Raw genomic sequence first — 17,599 nt, forward strand, 5'->3', positions numbered from 1 at the left:
AATTAGGAAAAGAGGAAGTCAAATTGTCCCTGTTTGCAGATGACATGATTGTATATTTAGAAAACCCCACTGTCTCAGCCCAAAATCTCCTTAAGCTGATAAGCAACTTCAGCAAAGTCTCAGGATACAAAATCAACGTGCAAAAATCACAAGCATTCTTATACACCAATAACAGACAAACAGAGAGCCAAATCATGAGTGAACTCCCATTCACAATTGCTTCAAAGAGAATAAAATACCTAGGAATCCAACTTACAAGGGATGTGAAGGACCTCTTCAAGGAGAAGTACAAACCACCACTCAACAAAATAAAAGAGGACACAAACAAATGGAAGAACATTCCATGCTCATGGGTAGGAAGAATCAATATTGTGAAAATGGCCATACTGCCCAAGGTAATTTATAGATTCAATGCCTTCCCCATCAAGCTACCAATGATTTTCTTCACAGAATTGGAAAAAGATACTTTAAAGTTCATATGGAACCAAAGAAGAGACTGCATTGCCAAGACAATCCTAAGCCAAAAGAACAAAGCTGGAGGCATCATGCTACCTGACTTCAAACTATACTACAAGGCTACAGTAACCAAAACAGCATGGTACTGGTACCAAAACAGAGATATAGACCAATGGAACAGTACAGAGCCCTCAGAAATAATACCACACATCTACAACCATCTGATCTTTGACAAACCTGACAAAAACAAGAAATGAGGAAAGGATTCCCTATTTAATAAATGGTGCTGGGAAAACTCGCTAGCCACATGTAGAAAGCTGAAACTGGATCACTTCCTTACACCTTAAACAAAAATTAATTCAAGATGGATTAAAGACTTAAATGTTAGACCTAAAACCATAAAAAGCCTAGAAGAAAACCTAGGCAATACCATTCAGGGCATAGGCATGGGCAAGCACTTCATGACTAAAACACCAAAAGCAATGGCAACAAAAGCCAAAATTGACAAATGGGGTCTAATTAAACTAAAGAGCTTCTGCACAGCAAAGAAATTACCAGAGTGAACAGATAACCTACAGAATGGGAGAAAATTTTTGCAATCCACTCATCTGACAAAGGGCTAATACCCAGAATCTACAAAGAACTTAAATTTACAAGAAAAAATCAAAGAACCCCAGCACAAAGTGGGCAAAGGATATGAACAGACACTTCTCAAAAGAAGATATTTATGCAGCCAAAAGACACACGAAAAAATGCTCATCATCACTGGCCATCAGAGAAATGCAAATCAAAGCCACAATGAGATACCATCTCACACCAGTTAGAATGGCGATCATTAAAAAGTCAGGAAATAACAGGTGCTGGAGAGGATGTGAAGAAATAGGAACACTTTTACACTGTTGGTGGGTTGAACTAACACTTTTACACTGTTAGTTCAACCATTGTGGAAGACAGTGTGGAGATTCCTCAAGGATCTAGAACTAGAAATACTATCTGACCCAGCCATCCTATTACTGGGTATATACCCAAAGGATTATAAATCATGCCACTATGAAGACACATGCACACGTATGTTTATTGTGGCACTATTCACAATAGCAAAGACTTGGAACCAACCCAAATGTCCATCAATGATAGACTGGATTAAGAAAATGTGGCACATATACACCATGGAATACTATGCAGCCATGAAAAAGGATGAGTTCATGTCCTTTGTAGGGACATGGATGAAGCTGGAAACTATCATTCTGAGCAAACTATCGCAAGGACAGAAAACCAAATACCGCATGTTCTCACTCATAGGTGAGAATTATACAATGAGAACACTTGGACACAGGGTGGGGAACATCATGCACCAGGGCCTGTCGTGTGGTGGGGGCAGGGGGAGGGATAGCATTAGGAGAAATACCTAATGTAAATGATGAGTGAATGTGTGCAGCACACCAACATGGCACATGTATACATATGTAACAAACCTGCACGTTGTACACATGTACAGTAGAACTTAAAGTATAATAAAAAAAGACATACATATAGACTCTAATATGATTTGAGAAAAAAATGAAGTCATTACATGACAACTTAAAGCAAAAGGAAGGCAAAGGATCTAATGCTAGAGTGTTTAACACCAGCAAAGGATGGTTTGATAATTTTAGGAAGAGGTTTGGCTTAACTGTCAAGGTAACAGAAGCAGCAGCTTCTGCCAACCAAGAGGCAGCAGAGAAGTTCCCAGGTGCCATTAAGAAAATTCCTGGGGAGGATGGGTGTGGTGACTTAAGCCTGTAATCCCAGCACTTTGGGAGGTCAAGGCAGGTGGATCACCTGAGGTCAGGAGCTTGAGACCAGCCTGGCCAACATGGTGAAATGCTGTCTCTACTAAAAATACAAAAATTAGCTGGGCTTGATGGTGGGCACCAGGAATGCCAGCTACTCAGAAGTCTGAGGCAGGAGAATCGCTTGAACCCAGGGGGCAGAGGTTGCAGTGGGCCGAGATCACACTACTTCACTCCAGCCTGGGCAAAAGAGCGAGCCTCCATCGAAAAGAAAAGAAAAGAAAAAAGCAGGAACAAAACCAACCTGGGAAGAAGTGATAGTGTCTGAACAGGTTTTTAAAGCATACAAAAGTGCTCTATTACAGAAAAAAAAAAAAAAGCCACAGAGGACATTTATTAGTAAGGAAGAGAAGCAGGATTTAAGGCAGGAAATGATAAGCCAACTCTACTGTTTTCTGCAAACACAGTCAGGTTTATGATCAGGAATTCCCTTTTCTATAAAGCTGCTAATCCCTGAGGCTTAACAGGAGCAACAACAACAACAACAAAACAAAAAACAAAACAAAAAAAAAACACCAGCTGCCATTCTTTTAGTTGTATAACAAGAAGGCCTAGACAATACAAATACTTTTTCTAGACTGGTTCCATCAATGCTTTGTCCCTGAATTTAGGAAGTACCTTGCCAGTAAAGGACTGCCTTTTAAACTACTTTTTAAAAATCTTTTTTCCCCTTTTTGTGGAGAACAGGGTCTTGCTATGTTGCCCAGGCAGGTATCGAGCTCCTCGGCTCAAGCTATCCTCCCACCTCAGCCTCCCTAAGTGCTGGGATTACAGGCATGAGCCACCATGCCCAGCCCCTTTCAAACTCTTTTGATATTGGACAATGCCCCCAGCACCCGAAACCCCTAAGTTCAACACTGAAAAATTGGTCTACTTGTCCCCAGACACAACATCTCTAATCCAGTCTCTCTAGATCAGAGGGTCATAAGGACCTTTAATGCTCATTACACATGGTACTCTATGGAAAAGATTGTTGAAACTACCAGAGAGAACCCTGCTAGAGAGAACATCAAGAAAGTCGAAGGATTACACCATTCATGATGCCACTGGTGTTACAGAAAAATCTGTTAAAGCCATCAAGCCCCAAATAATAAATTCCTACTGGAGAAAACCATGTCCAAATGTTGTGCATGACTTCACAGGATTTACAACAGAGCCAATCAAGGAAATCATGAAAGAGATTGTGAATATTACACAAAATTTAAGCACCAGTAGATGTCACCCCAGAGCAATTAACAGAAGATGACTGGGAGATGAGTGCTTCAGAACCACGGCCAGGCAATGAGGAAGAAGACACAACAGTAGCTGCGTCAGAAAACAAATTGACATTAGACCATCTGGAAGAAGGGTTTTGATTATTCAAGACTGCTTTTTGACTTCTTTTATGACACGGGACCCTTCTATGATACAGTCACTGAAACTAAAGCAAATGGTGGAAGAAGGATTGGTACCATATAGAAACATTTTTAGAGAAATGCAAAAGCAAAAAAAAAAAAAAGTCAGAAATTATAATGTATTTTTGTAAAGTTACACCAAGTGTGCACGTGTCTCCTGCCTCCCCTTCCACCTCCTCCACCTTTCTGCCTCTGCCATCCCTGAGACAGCAAGACTAATCTGTCCTCTTCTTCTTTCTCCTCAACCTACTCAAAATAAAGTTGACAAGCATGAAGACCATTATGATGATCCATTTCCACTTAACAAACAGTAGATGTATTTTCTCTTCTGTATTTTTTAGCTCACTTTAAGAATATAGTATATAATACATATACAAAGTATGTGTTAACAGTTTATGGTACCAGTAATGTTTCTGGTCAACAGTAAGCTACTAATAGCTAAGTTTTTTGGGAAGTCAAACTTATATGGAGATTTTTGACTCCACAGATGTCAGCACCTCTAACCCCCACATTTTCAACAGTCAACTGTGTTATTGCAATGTAAGTTTGTAATGCTACATTTTGTTTTCTACATAATTTAAGAGACTAGTGCATTTTTTAAAACAATTATTAGTTTACATTTTTGGACACAATGTACAAAGATGCATTTTTTTAACTTCAATAGCTGAAAGCAGTGGGGATGGAGCTGTAAATGAACAGAACTTGTATGTTATTGAAGTTATTAAGGATGATATAAATTCAAATTATAGTGTTAAACTTTAGAATGTTCAGTGTAATATTCACAGTAACTGCAGAGAAAATAGTTATGGAATTTACACAAAAGGAGGTAAGGAAATTGAAATATCTCACCATTTAAAAAATTAAATATAAGAGGCAATGCAGAAAAAGACAAAAGAAGTTATAAGGCATATAAAAAACAAACAGCAAATGACAAAAATCCCTCATCAGTAATTACTTTAAATTTAAATGGATTAAACATTTCACTCAAAAGACAGTTTGGCAGAATAGATTTTTAAAAATGATCTAAACATATGCTGTCTATAAGAGACTCACTTTAGAATCCAAAGACATAAATAGGTTGAAAGTGAAAAGATATTTCATGCACATAGCAACCAAGAAGAGCAGGGATGGTAATACCATCAGATAAAATAAACTTTGAATTGAAAGAATCATAAGAGACAAAGGAAGGTATTATATATTAATAAAAGATTCAATACAGTAAGAAGACATAACATAATAAACATTTACATACCTAATAACAGCTAATCAAAACATATGAAGCAAAAGGTGGCTGAACTGTACGGAGAAATACATATTTCCACAATGATAGAGACTTCAATATCTCACTCTCAATAATGGACAGAACAACCAGACAGAAGGAAATAGAGGACTTGAACAACACAATAAATCAGCTAGACCTAATGGACATATAGGACACTCTACCAACAAGAGAATATATATTTTTCTCAAGTACACATGGAACATTCTCCTGGATAGACTATAGCTTAGGCCATAAAGTCTCAACTGATTTTTAAAAGTATCATACAAATAATCTTCTCCAATCACAATAGGGTGAAGTTAGAGCTCAAAAACAGAAGGGAAATTGAAAAATTCAAATTCTCTAGAAACACAAAACTTACCAAGACTGAATCACAAAAAAAAAAAAAAAAAATCTGAATAGACCTTGTAACTTGTAAGGAGATTAAATCACCAATTGAAAACCTCTCAGTAAAGAAAAGCTCTGGACCTGATGGTTTCACAGGTAAATTCCAAACATTTAAAGAATAATTAACACCAATTCTTCTCAAACTTTTATCAGACATTTGAAGAGAAGGGAACATTTCCTAACTCATTCTATGAAGCCAGTATTGGCCTGGTATCAGCAGGACAGTTCTCTGGGTGGCCTTGGACTGACAGAGTTCTTCCTTCTTTCTTAATTGTAGTTCAAGAATAACTACAGAATGTGCTGGGAGTGTCATATTCTGAGACAGGGAGGAACCGGCCAGAAAAGCCCACGTCCTGATCCAGTCCCTACCTCCAGAGACAAGATGTCCTTCAACAGTTTTGCTCAGCATGTCACGTCACCCCAGTATGTCACGTCACCCCAAGGAAATCAAACCCAGGGTGGGCTACATTCCAGATTGCCTCAGCTGCAGTGCAAAAGGAGCACACACAGATGAGACTCCATGCACCCTGAGCAGTTTTTCTGAACTTTGGAAGACCGGCTCATAATGAATGTTAGTCTTTTGTTGTCCCTTGCTGCTTTTCTGTAAGTAATAAGCCCACTTCATGTAACTTGTATGTGTGTGTTCTGTCTTATCAGACTCAGACAAGCTGGTAACTAGTGCAGTGAACCTGCTTCACAATGCCAAAGCCAGAGAAAGACACCACAAGTAACGTGCAGACCAATCCCCCTTAATAACTTTGATGCAAAAATTCAACAAAATACTATTAGCAGACAGAATTAAGAAGCATTTTTAAACGAGTATGTGCCATGTCTGTATTAATTCATTCTCACATTGCTATAAAGAACTACCTGAGACTGGGTAATTTATGAGGAAAAGAGGTTTAATCAGCTCATTATTCCACAGGCTGTACCGGAAGCATGGCTGGGGAGGCCTCAGGAAACTTTTAGTCATGGTGGAAGAAGAGGAGAAAGGAGGCTCATCTTACATGACCAGAGTGGGAGGAAGAGAGAGAGAGGGAAGGGGGAAGTGTTACACACTTCTTTTTTTTTTTGAGACAGAGTCTCACTCTGTCACCAGGCTGGAGTGCAATGGCGCGATCTTAGCTCACTGCAACCTCCACCTCCCGGCTTCAAGTGATTCTCCTGCCTCAGCCTCCCAAGTTGCTGGGACTACAGGCGCACACCACCACGCCCAGCTAATTTTTGTATTTTTAGTAGAGACGGGGTTTCACCATGTTGGCCAGGATGGTCTTGATCTCTTGACCTCATGATCTGCCTGCTTTGGCCTCCCTAAGCGCTGAGATTACAGGCGTGACCCCACGTGCCCGGCTGCCACACACTTTTAAACAACCAGATCTCATGAGAACTCACTATCATGAGAACAGAAAGGGGGAAGTCCACCCCCATGATCCAATCACCTCCAACCAGGCCCCTCCTCCAACACTGGGGATTACAATTCAACATGAGATTTGAGTGGGAACACAAATTCAAACGATATCAATGACCAAGTGGGACTTTTTCCTGGAATTCAATGAAGACTCAATATACAAAAAGAAAAATCAATGTGATATACTGCATTAACAGAATGAAGGGGAGAGAAAACAAATGGTCATCTCTATTGGTGGAGAAAAATTATCTTACAAAATTCAACACCCTTTCATGGTAAAAACAGACCAGAAATATAAAGTATCTCAAAATAATAAATGCCATATATGAAAAATCCACAACAAACATAATACTTAGTGGTAAAAGACCAAAAGCTTTTTGTTTAGGATGAGGAACAAGGCAAGGATGCTTGCTTTCACTTCTATTCAACATAATACTAGAAATGCTAGACAGAGCAATTAGGAAAAAAAAAATTAATTAAAGGCAACCAAATTGGGAAGGAAGAAAAATGATCTCTATTCACAGATGATACAGTCTTCTATGTAAAAAACCCTAAAGATTTAACACAAAAAAATGCTAGAACAAATTCCAATTAGCAGAATACAAAGTCAATATACACAAAAAGTGGCATCCCTGCACACTAACGAGGAACAATCTAATCTGAAGAGGAAGTTAAGAAAACTACATTTCCAGTAGCATCAAAAAGAATAAAATACTCAGGAATTAACAAAGGAGGTGAGAGACAAGCACAATGAAAACTATAAAACACTGCTAAAAGAAATTAAATAGCACACAAATAAATGGAAAGGCATACCATGTGATATGGTTTGGCTCTGTGTTCCCACCCAAATCTCATCTTGTAGCTCCCATAATTCCCATGTGTTGTAGGAGGGACCTGGTGGGAGATGATTGAATCATGGGGTCAGGTCTTTCCCATGCTGTTCCTGTGACAGTGAATGGGTCTCACGAGATTTGATGGTTTTAATAAAATGTTTATCTGCACAAGCTCTCTCTCTGCCTGCTGCCATCCACATAAGATGTAACTTGCTCCTCCTTGCTTTCCGCCATGATTGTGAGGCCTCTCCAGGCATGTGGAACTGTAAGTCCAATTAAACCTCTTTCTTTTGCAAATTCCCCCATCTTGTGTATGTCTTTATCAGCAGCATGAAAATAGACTAATACACCATGTTAATGAATTGGAAGACTTGATATTGTTAAGGTGTCTATACTACCCAAGTCGTCTACAAATTCATTGCAATCTCTGTAAAAATCCCAACGATGTTTTTTGAAAATAGAAAAATCTATTCTAATATTCATGTGGAATTTCAAGGGACTCAATAACCAAAACAATCTTGAAAAAGAACAAAATTGGGAGACTCACACTTCCTGATATTAAAACTTTTTATAAAGCTGCAGTATTAAAAACAGTGTGGTTCTGGTATAAAGACAGACATATAGACCAATGGAATAGAATACAGACCCTAGAAAAATATCTTTGTACTTACGGTCAAATGATTTTCAACACGGTGCCAAGACCATTCAATAGGGAAATGACTGTCTTTTCAACAAATGGTGCTCAGAAATTGGATATCCACATGCAAAAGAATTCAACTGGACCCTTATCTAATACCATATACTAAAATTAACACAAAATTGATTGAAGACTTAAATATAAGAACTAAAACAATAAAACTCTTAGAAGAAAACAGGAAAAGTTTCATGAGATTAGATTTGGCAATGATTTCTTGGATGTGGCACCAAAGGCTTGGGCAACAAAAAAGACCAGTTGGACTTCACAAAAAGTAGGTTTCTGTGCCTCAAAAGACACCATTAAGAGAGTGAAAAGGCAACCTATGGAATAAGAGAAAATATTTGCAAATTATATGTCTGACAAGTGAGTGATATCCAGAATACATAGAGAACCACTGAAACTCAACAATCCAATTCAAAAATGGGCAAAGATCTTGAACAGATATTTCTCTAAAGAAGATATACAAATGGCCAATAACCACATAAAGACATGTTCAACTAATAGGGAACTGCAAAGCAAAACCACAATAAGATATCATCTCACATCCACTAGGATGACTGTTACCAAAAAAAAAAAAAAAAAGGAGAAAATAAATGTTGGTGAGGATGTGGAGAATCGTAACCCTTGTGAACCATTGGTGTAATATAAAATAGTACCACTGCTATGGAAAACAGCATGGCAGTTCCTCAGAAAACTAAGCAGATTTATCATATGACCCAGCAATTCCACTTCTGGGTACACGCTCAGAAGGATCGAAAGCAGGGACTCGGACAGATATTTGAATACTCACATTCATGGCGGCATTATATATAACAGCCAAAAGGCAGAAGCAACCCAAGAGTTCACTGATGGATGAATAGATAACAAAATGTGGTATATTCGTATATACAATCGAGTATTACTGAGCCACAAAAAGGAAAGAAATTCTGACACACACTACAACATGGATGAAACTTGAGGACATAAAGTCTAATAAGTGAGTCACAAAAGGACAAATACTATATGATTCACTTGTATGAGATATCTAGAGTAGTCAATTTCACAGAGACAAAGAATGGTGGTTGCCAGGGGCTAAGGAGAGGGGGGTAAGTTATTATTTAATGAGTACAGAGTTTCAGTTTTGCAAGATGAAAAGAGTTCTGGAGATGGATGTTGATGAGGGCTGAATAATAACATGAATTTAGTATCACTGAACTGTACAGTTAAAAATTTGAGAAGGCCGGGCACGGTGGCTCACGCCTGTAATCCCAGCACTTTGAGAGGCCAAGATGGGCGGATCATGAGGTCAGGAGATCGAGACTATCCTGGCTAACATGGTGAAACCCCTTCTCTACTAAAAATAGAAAAAAATTAGCCGGGCATGGTGGCGGGCGCCTGTAGTCCCAGCTACTCGGGAGGCTGAGGCAGGAGAATGGTGTGAACCCGGAAGGCAGAGCTTGCAGTGAGTGGAGATCATGCCACTGAGCTCTAGCCTGGGTGACAGTGCGAGACTCCATCTCAAAAAAAAAAAAAACCAAAAAAAAAAAATTTGAGATGGTAGATTTTGTGTATTTTACCACAATAAGGACAATGGAAAAAAATCCATCATGACCACAGACCTGAGGGAACTTAGGGAATTATAGGAGGGATAAAACATGCACACATTGTACTAGAATGTGAAGGAGAATATGGTGAAATCTAATAATCACTAGCATTTATTATGCTTTCTCCATTCCACCTATCAGAAAATGAGCTTTAAACACTTTAAACGTCACAAAAACTTGTAGAAGATAAGTACTATTATTTACTCCCATTTTACAGATGGAGATACTGAGGCACAAGTCTCACAGCTGGTAAAGAATGAAGCTAGGATCCAAAGTCTAGTGAATTTGGATCCAGGTCCAAGCTCTTAACCACTGAAGTATGTAACAACACGTACAGTAACTCTATCCTATGGGATCCTAACAGGGCCACATCAAATATTTTGGAAGACCAAAGAAAAGAGAAAGATATTCCAGCTGGGCTAAGATTGACAGGGTGAGGCCTGTATCAGGGAGGCCTTCATGGAAGAGGTTTCATTCGAAAATAAACCTTAAAAAATGAGAATTTGAACTTATGGACACAGAGGGAGAAGCATGAGAGCACCAAGAAAAGCAAGCTACCAACAACACATGGTGGCCCTGATCAACACCAGTCTAGATTAGGTTAAACACGTTTCTGCCAAGCCCCACACTTCACCAGGCCCTAAAGGTAACAATAAGTTTATCAAAGAATAGTGGGCATCATTATCACTCAGCATCTAATGCTCAATGCTGGCTTAGTACAATCTGTAATCCTAAACATCTGCTCTGCAACACACCATTCAGGCCCCCGTCGAATCTTTTTAATCTCTTGTGTGCATCCTTGAGACAAAATGCTACTGCATCTAAGCACAGGAAAGGTTTGTGGATTGTGCCACCACTAATATCAGGTATGAGCGCTCCCTGGAACTGTGGAGCAGTTTGAGCTGTGGAGGCACTTGGGTAAGAGAAAAGACAAAGACAATCATATAAAGGAGAACTGGAAAAAAAAAAAAAATCAACTTTCAACTTGAGGAATTTATTTAAAAGACTGTCAGGGCAAGCCCGTGGAAATGGCATTAACTTTTAGCTGAAAATCCAGGGGTATTTTTTCTACCACATATAGCACATAGTTTAAATTTGTTACTAGGAGACATAGTTATAACTGTGCCTAGAATTATGTCAATTTTTCGAATAAAAAAGATTAACATATTTTATGGATCTGCTAAAAGAGAACATTTGAGGAAACATCAGATTTCGCACTGAAACCACTTTCACATACTCAAAGGACTGTTGACAAAATGCCGTTAAAGTATTTAGATTTAGTTTGGAAAAAGTAAAAGATGCATTAAATAAGTAAAACAGGATCCTCAAAGAGTAAAATTGTGGGAAAAAATTTTAAAAAACATAAAAAGAATGAAATTGTGATCTTGGGAGAAAATAAAAATAATTTTGAATAAGCACCATCTATAGTTATTTAGTATGAACTATTTTTTACTATTATTACAAAAAAGGAATCTACGTTTGTCTAATTTACTTTAGCAATTAAAGTATTACGAGTTTTAGAAACTGCTTTTCCCAGATAAAAATGCATGTGAAATATACAACAAAAATGGCATTCCAATGAAATACAAAGAAACCAAAACAATAAAACAAAAATGTTTTACATGGCTATGTAAGAGAAGATTCACACACAAGTACCCCCAAACTAACTTGTTTATAAACCATTTTTTGACCATAACAGGTCAGGGTATAATCTTGATTGAAGGAGGTCAGAACAAATTGAGGAAAATACTGCTTTTAAGGAGGTTTCCTTATAATATCTGAGAATTGAAAAATTTGAAAGAACAGTTCAAGAAATACTGTATGATCTAGATAGTAAGAGACAGGGAAAATTGTAATATAATATTTATATAATAAGGTGAAGATATTTTATAATTTTCTGTGATAATGTTTTCAGTAAGTCTCACTAATCATCAGTAGGTTCTTAGAAACTGCAAGTTTAAGCAAAACTACAAAAACCAATTTTTTTTTGTCCTCATCAACATTATAACAAAATGATGTTGAACCAATGAGGACATTCGAGGACCTGTATATTTTACCTAAAGCTGCAGTTTCCAAGAACCTCTCCACAATGTTAATTGAGGGCTTTCTGTACATGTAGCCTCATTACAGTAGGTGAACGTAGTATGTAAAATGAATACTTGAATGTGAATATTTAGCCTACCTACCACAGGCCTTTTAGATTCAGAAATGAATCTACATGTTGCTTGGCAATTCCAGGTGCAACTTATCAGAGCAGTTTCTCCAAATCAAAGTTGATTTAGAAAATAAAATAAATGCATAGAATCATGTAAATTACAAGTGTCTTTATTCAAACGTCGCTGATACATAAACAGAACACCCAGAAATATACAATGATAATTAAATTCAGTGATCTTTGATATTTTTGCCAACTTCCAGTCATATAAAAACCATGACTTTAAATATATCTTATTTTGTGTTATAATGGTCTATTTTGTCAAGTTAGGAAGATAGAGCATCTTTTAAACAGTTTATTGGTGCGATATGGAACTTTCATTTGGAGACATATGGTATGTGGTACTTCTGCCCCAGACCCTAGAAACTTCGGGAGGGGGCTGGCTCTCAACCTGCATTCAGCACCCCTAAAGAGAATAAAGCCCACGGTGGGAAAGGGATAAAGACATATTTCCCCTCTACGCAAGCAGAAAAGTAAGCAGCCCCCAAGCCAGTTCACTTCCCATATGGTTTGATTTACTCTGATTTTCTCCGCCTGGGCTCCATTCTGGGCTGAGTCCGGTGGGATCACAGATACATCACTGTCTGGCTAGCCCACAGCTTCCGGCAGAACAGGGATAGGGGAGGGTTTTCCTGGGAAAATACGCTGTGAGATACTATCCAAGTGAAAAATATGCAGCCCCCAAACTCCACCTTCATTAGCCAGAATAAAACCCAGGGATTTCTGCCTACTGGAGTTTCAGACTGACAGGAAAAGAGGAAATCAAAGAGTCCCTGGTTGGAACTTTTCTAATAGGCTTTCTGGCAAACAGCCAAAGCCAGGAACGAGCTGGAGAAAGCAAACTGGGTTAAACTGTAATGGGGATGGGGCTGACCCTAGGCAGGGCAGCCTGGGTTCAGCCCATCTACTAGCTGCCACATAGTCTCATGTCACGTCACTCCGCCCATCCCTGAGGTGAAAATATCATCCCCATTTCATACACAAGGACTCAAAATTAGAACACAATAGAGGTTAAGCAACCACACCGCCTGCTCCCCTCCTCCTAACATCTCTCCCCTTCCCTCTCCCCACCTCCCCCTCCTCACAGACCAAGGCCTTCTATCATCTTTATAATGCCTTTTCCTCCTGGAAGCCTGGGTTCCAGTTTATCTGTGAAATATTCTCTAAGCATCTGTCTTTGACCTTCTTACCTCTTATCAAAATTATAATTCAATGTTAATTGTGTGATCATTTAATGAATACAGTCTAGTAGTATAGGGACTGCCTGTCTTACTCACCATAATAGTGCCAGTGCCATTCACAGCAGGTGACACGTAAGTGCTCCATTTATGTCATCTAAATGAATCCATTTCTGTCTCCTTCCCCTAAAATACAAACAACAAAAAAAAACCCTGCCTTAAAACAGCAGCTGGCATAAAAGAAGTAAGTAAAGGGCTAATCGGCACTGACTGTAATTATTATGGGTATACTATATTGGGCTGCAGAAAACAGGACTATGGAGGTAGGGCTGAGGCAGGAGGGACATAGACAAACACAGAAAGGGACAGAGTCAGGGCTGAGCATGAGGTTTGGTGGTGTTAATTTTCTCTTTTGGAACCCTCCTCAACCAAGAATGCAGGCAGAAGAGAGTAACTGGTTAAGAGCTGGGTTGTTGAAAACCCAGCTCTGCCAGGAACTAGCAAGTTCTTAATCTTTGAGCATGTTTTTCCTTATCTGCAAAATAATAGTAACAGTGATAATACCTGCTTCTTGGGTTGTTACAAGGCATGAATGGTAGTATGTATGAATTGCCTTGGCACGGTGCCCGGCACACTGTCAGTGATCAATAACTGGTGCTGATAGAGAGCAAAGGGTTCAGTCAGCTGATTGCACTTGTTTTTACTCTCTGCAGCCAGGTGTCAGTGCCCCATTTCCTGTTTCCTCCTCTCCAACTCGGGTTTCCATTCAGAATTCCCCAGGGAAGGTGGAAGTATATCTTGGAAGATCTTCATCACCCCTAATCCCCATTCAGTCCAAAGCTATTTCCAACAGATTCAGGAATCAAAAAGCCTAGATGAGGAAGCAACAACCAGTTGGAGGGGACTATGGCAGAGCCCAGGAAGCCCAGAAGTGGGAAAGGGTCGTACCTGAGACCAGTGGGGAGAAGATCAATTTCTCCATCTCAGCCCCTCCTTGGCAAACTCTTTAGCTCTTAAGAACCCAGAGTTCATTCTCAGGACCTGAAGCCTGAGGCCAGGAGTCTCTGGATAGGTCTTCTATGTGTGCATCTCCCTCCCCAGAAGAGGGGAAGATGAGCCCGTGGGAGGCCTTTATTGCCTGGGGTTGACTGGTTACTAAAACTGGACTCACCTGTGACATGAGAGCTCGCCCAAACCTCAGCCCAGACCCGGATGCTTCTGTCCTTCCTCCTCCCTTGCAGAGGAGGATGTATAGGCAAAAATAAAAATAAAAAATAAAAATACACAGCACTGGGAGTCATGAAACTCACATCTCGTTCCAGTTTTTCTACTTTTTCTCCGTCTTTAAAATGGGCATAGTACCCCAGATGATCTCTAAGGACTCTTCCTGCCCTGGCAGTTTGAGATCTTCTGCACTGGAACCATGGATGGGAACCACAGCCTGCCTTGGGGGAGATGGCAAGGGAAAGGGAACCCAAAGCCCTAAAAGGAAATTTCTAACCTTAGGGGATCCGTGAGCACGCGCAAATTACAGGCACATATATATGTATTTTGCTTTACTTCTTCAGAAAACAGTGAGTAGTAGACAGCCTCAGATTCTCAAACTTCTGCTCTAAACTGGCAACATTTAAAGAGTCTATTTGGGAACTTTGGGGAACCCAGTACTCTCCTATTGGTGAAAATGAGAGAGGATGCAGCCCTGTTTCCTGACGCTGATGTAACGAATTACCACCAACTTAACAGCAACACAAACGTATTATCTTACAATTATGGACACCAAAAGACGTAAGTCTCTTAACTTAGTCACCAGACGAGAATCAATGTGTCGGCAAAGCTGGTTCTTTCTGGAGCACCAGGGAACAATTCGCTTCTCACTGTTTCTTGCTTCTAGAGGCTGTTGGCTCTTGACTGCATCACTTCCATCCCCGCTTCCGTCCTCACATGACCTTCCCTGCTGACTCCGACCCATCTGCCTTCCACTTATAAGGACCCTTGTGATTACATCGGGTCCACCTGGAAAACCCAGGGCCCTCTCCCTGTCTCAGGATTTTTAACTTAATCACGTCTACAAAATCTCTTTTACAACGTAAGGTAACAAATTTGCAGGTTTAAGGGTCGAGACATGGGTGGGGAATGTGAATATTCAGCCTACCAGAAGCCCTTTGAATAGTCATATCCTTTAACCTAGCAATTCCACTTGCAGAGTTTATCCTACAGGCTAAACTGTATAAAGAGGTAATGTCCACACAGCAGAGTTTATAATATTTAAACCTGGAAACAACCTGTTCTACTGATAATCAGTAGAAACGTAACTAAATAAGCTAGCAATATTTGTACATTAGCATGTTCTAAAAAGATGCAGTATTCTAAAAATAAGTATATTCATATGTACTAATATGAAAATTTCTCTAAGTCAGTTGCTAGGATAAAAGCAACCTGAAATAAAAGCTGTATAATGTGACTCCGTGTTGTGGTATGCATATATAATTTCTGGATGGATATCACAGAATCTGTTAATGGTGGTGACTACCTCTTGTGTGTAGGATAGCCAGGGTACTTTTATGCTTCATTTTACACCCTTCTGAACTGCAGTTTATTTTTTAACCAATTATAACATACAATTTTAAAATTTTATGATTTGGCTGGGTGCAGTGGCTCACGCTGGTAATCCTAGCACTTTGGGAGACTGAGGTGGGCATATTACTTGAGGCTAGGAGTTTGACAACAGCCTGGCCAACATGACAAAACGCGTCTCTACTAAAAATGCAAAAATTATCTGGGCATGGTGGCACGCGCCTATAAACCCAGCTCCTAGGGAGGCTGACGCAGGAGAATCACTTGAACCCGGGAGGCAGAGGTTGCAGTGAACCAAGATTGCGCCACTGCACTCCAGCCTGGGCCACAGAGGGAAACTGTGTCTCAAAAAAAAAGAAAAAAAGTCTTGCCAAATTTCTTTTGGTCATTCTGAGGGCTGGAAATGTTCCATATCTTATCTGAATGGTAGTTACGAGGGTGTATGCATATATGAAAACTCACTGATCTTCACACTTAACATTTCTGCACTATTCTCTGTGAAGTTCTGGTTCAATAAAAAATGCGCATTCAAAAATATAGGATGTTTTCCCCCCTTTGGCCAAAAACCAAGGGTTATTGACCTGTATCCTTCTGAAATTCAGTGCAAAAGTGATGTGTGCCTCTTTCTGGGCAAGTGTTGACCCTTTTAGTCAGATTCTTAAAGGGATTTGGAGCTCCTAAAAAGTTAAAAATTACCAGTGAGGGCCTTCCCTAAAATAAAGACCACTTACTTCTGGTTTTGTTGGGGTTTGACGAAAGGTCAGACCGCTCTGTCAGAACAGGCTTTCTGGAAATGCAGACCTTGAGATAGGTAAGCACCAACGTATTTAATGGGCTGGCTACAGAATAAACAGCTACATTTTTCTTTGGGGAGCAAAATGCAGATAATTATCACCACTTAAGCTTTAGTGCAACTGTGTAAAAAGGCGTGGCTTTTTATTGGCCCAGCGCCTTTGTGTGCAACCAATCCTGAGGTGGGCGGCTGTGTCCCCGCCCTGGTGGGCGGAGCTCTTCCCAGCCCAGAGGCCTTTGCCCATCAGGCCGTTCCGCCTGGCACGGGCTGGGCGGAGGTCCTTGGTAGCAGAGGGGCAGATTAACCCTCTGCCTCACTTGACAAGCCTGAAGAAAGCTTAACCCACGCTCTGGATTCCTCTGGGGTCCCTTATCCAGGCCAGGCCCGCAAACCAGAATTTCCAGTGTGACTGTGTTGGCAGAGAGTTAATGAGCAGCCAAGGAAGCTGTGGCTGTTGCTGTTGTAGACTTGCCCCAGAGGGAAGGACAGAAGAACGCCAGGTCCTTCCTTAGCCTCTCTGCTTGGAACGAGGCAGGTGGGAAGGGTGCATCTCAGTAAGTGGAGGCTAGACATGAGATTGGAAGCCTCAAGGGAAGGGAATCGGGAAAGTGAAACCCTAACCGCATATATTGAGTTTATTTGGATGGATACCAGCCCCTGTGCCACATAAATGTTTTACGTAAAAGAATGGGCTCTGAAGCCAGGCTCAGCCAATTCGTAGCTGTGTCGACTCCGGCAAGTTGCTTATCTTCTGTATTAGGATCCCCCTCCGTAATATGGCATAACAGTAGTGCCACCCCCAATCTCCAGTTTAACTTCTAAGCTGGCCCCTGCCTCACCCTCTGATTTTTTTTTAAGATTGAGATATAATCCACTTACCATAAAGTTTATCCTTTTAAAGTGTACAATTCAGTAGTTTTTAGTATCTTCACAAAGTTGTGCAACGATTTCCACTAATTCCAGACTTTTT

At 40.0% G+C, this 17,599-nt stretch overlaps 1 protein-coding gene across 3 annotated transcripts in view; it reads right to left on the reverse strand.

Moving 5' to 3' along the window:
- Positions 1–12,248: 12,248 nt before the first annotated feature.
- Positions 12,249–17,599, reverse strand: part of ADAM19 (ADAM metallopeptidase domain 19) — a 133,429-nt gene continuing 128,078 nt past the window's right edge. Inside the window, exons 23-24 of one of the 3 annotated variants that reach the window (XR_008625463.2) lie at positions 13,362–13,448; positions 12,252–12,716 (exon numbers count right to left, since the gene is read on the reverse strand). Coding sequence is in view for 2 of the 3 variants with exons in the window: in XM_055112831.2 (XP_054968806.1) it covers positions 13,416–13,448 (33 nt within the window). In the remaining variant the exon portion in view is untranslated. Of the gene's footprint in view, positions 13,449–17,599 lie in introns of all 3 variants that reach the window. The other 2 variants (XM_055112831.2, XM_063604284.1) reach the window with 2 other exon arrangements.

This window comes from Pan paniscus, chromosome 4, assembly GCF_029289425.2.
Source record: "Pan paniscus chromosome 4, NHGRI_mPanPan1-v2.0_pri, whole genome shotgun sequence".
Taxonomy (NCBI): domain Eukaryota; kingdom Metazoa; phylum Chordata; class Mammalia; order Primates; family Hominidae; genus Pan; species Pan paniscus.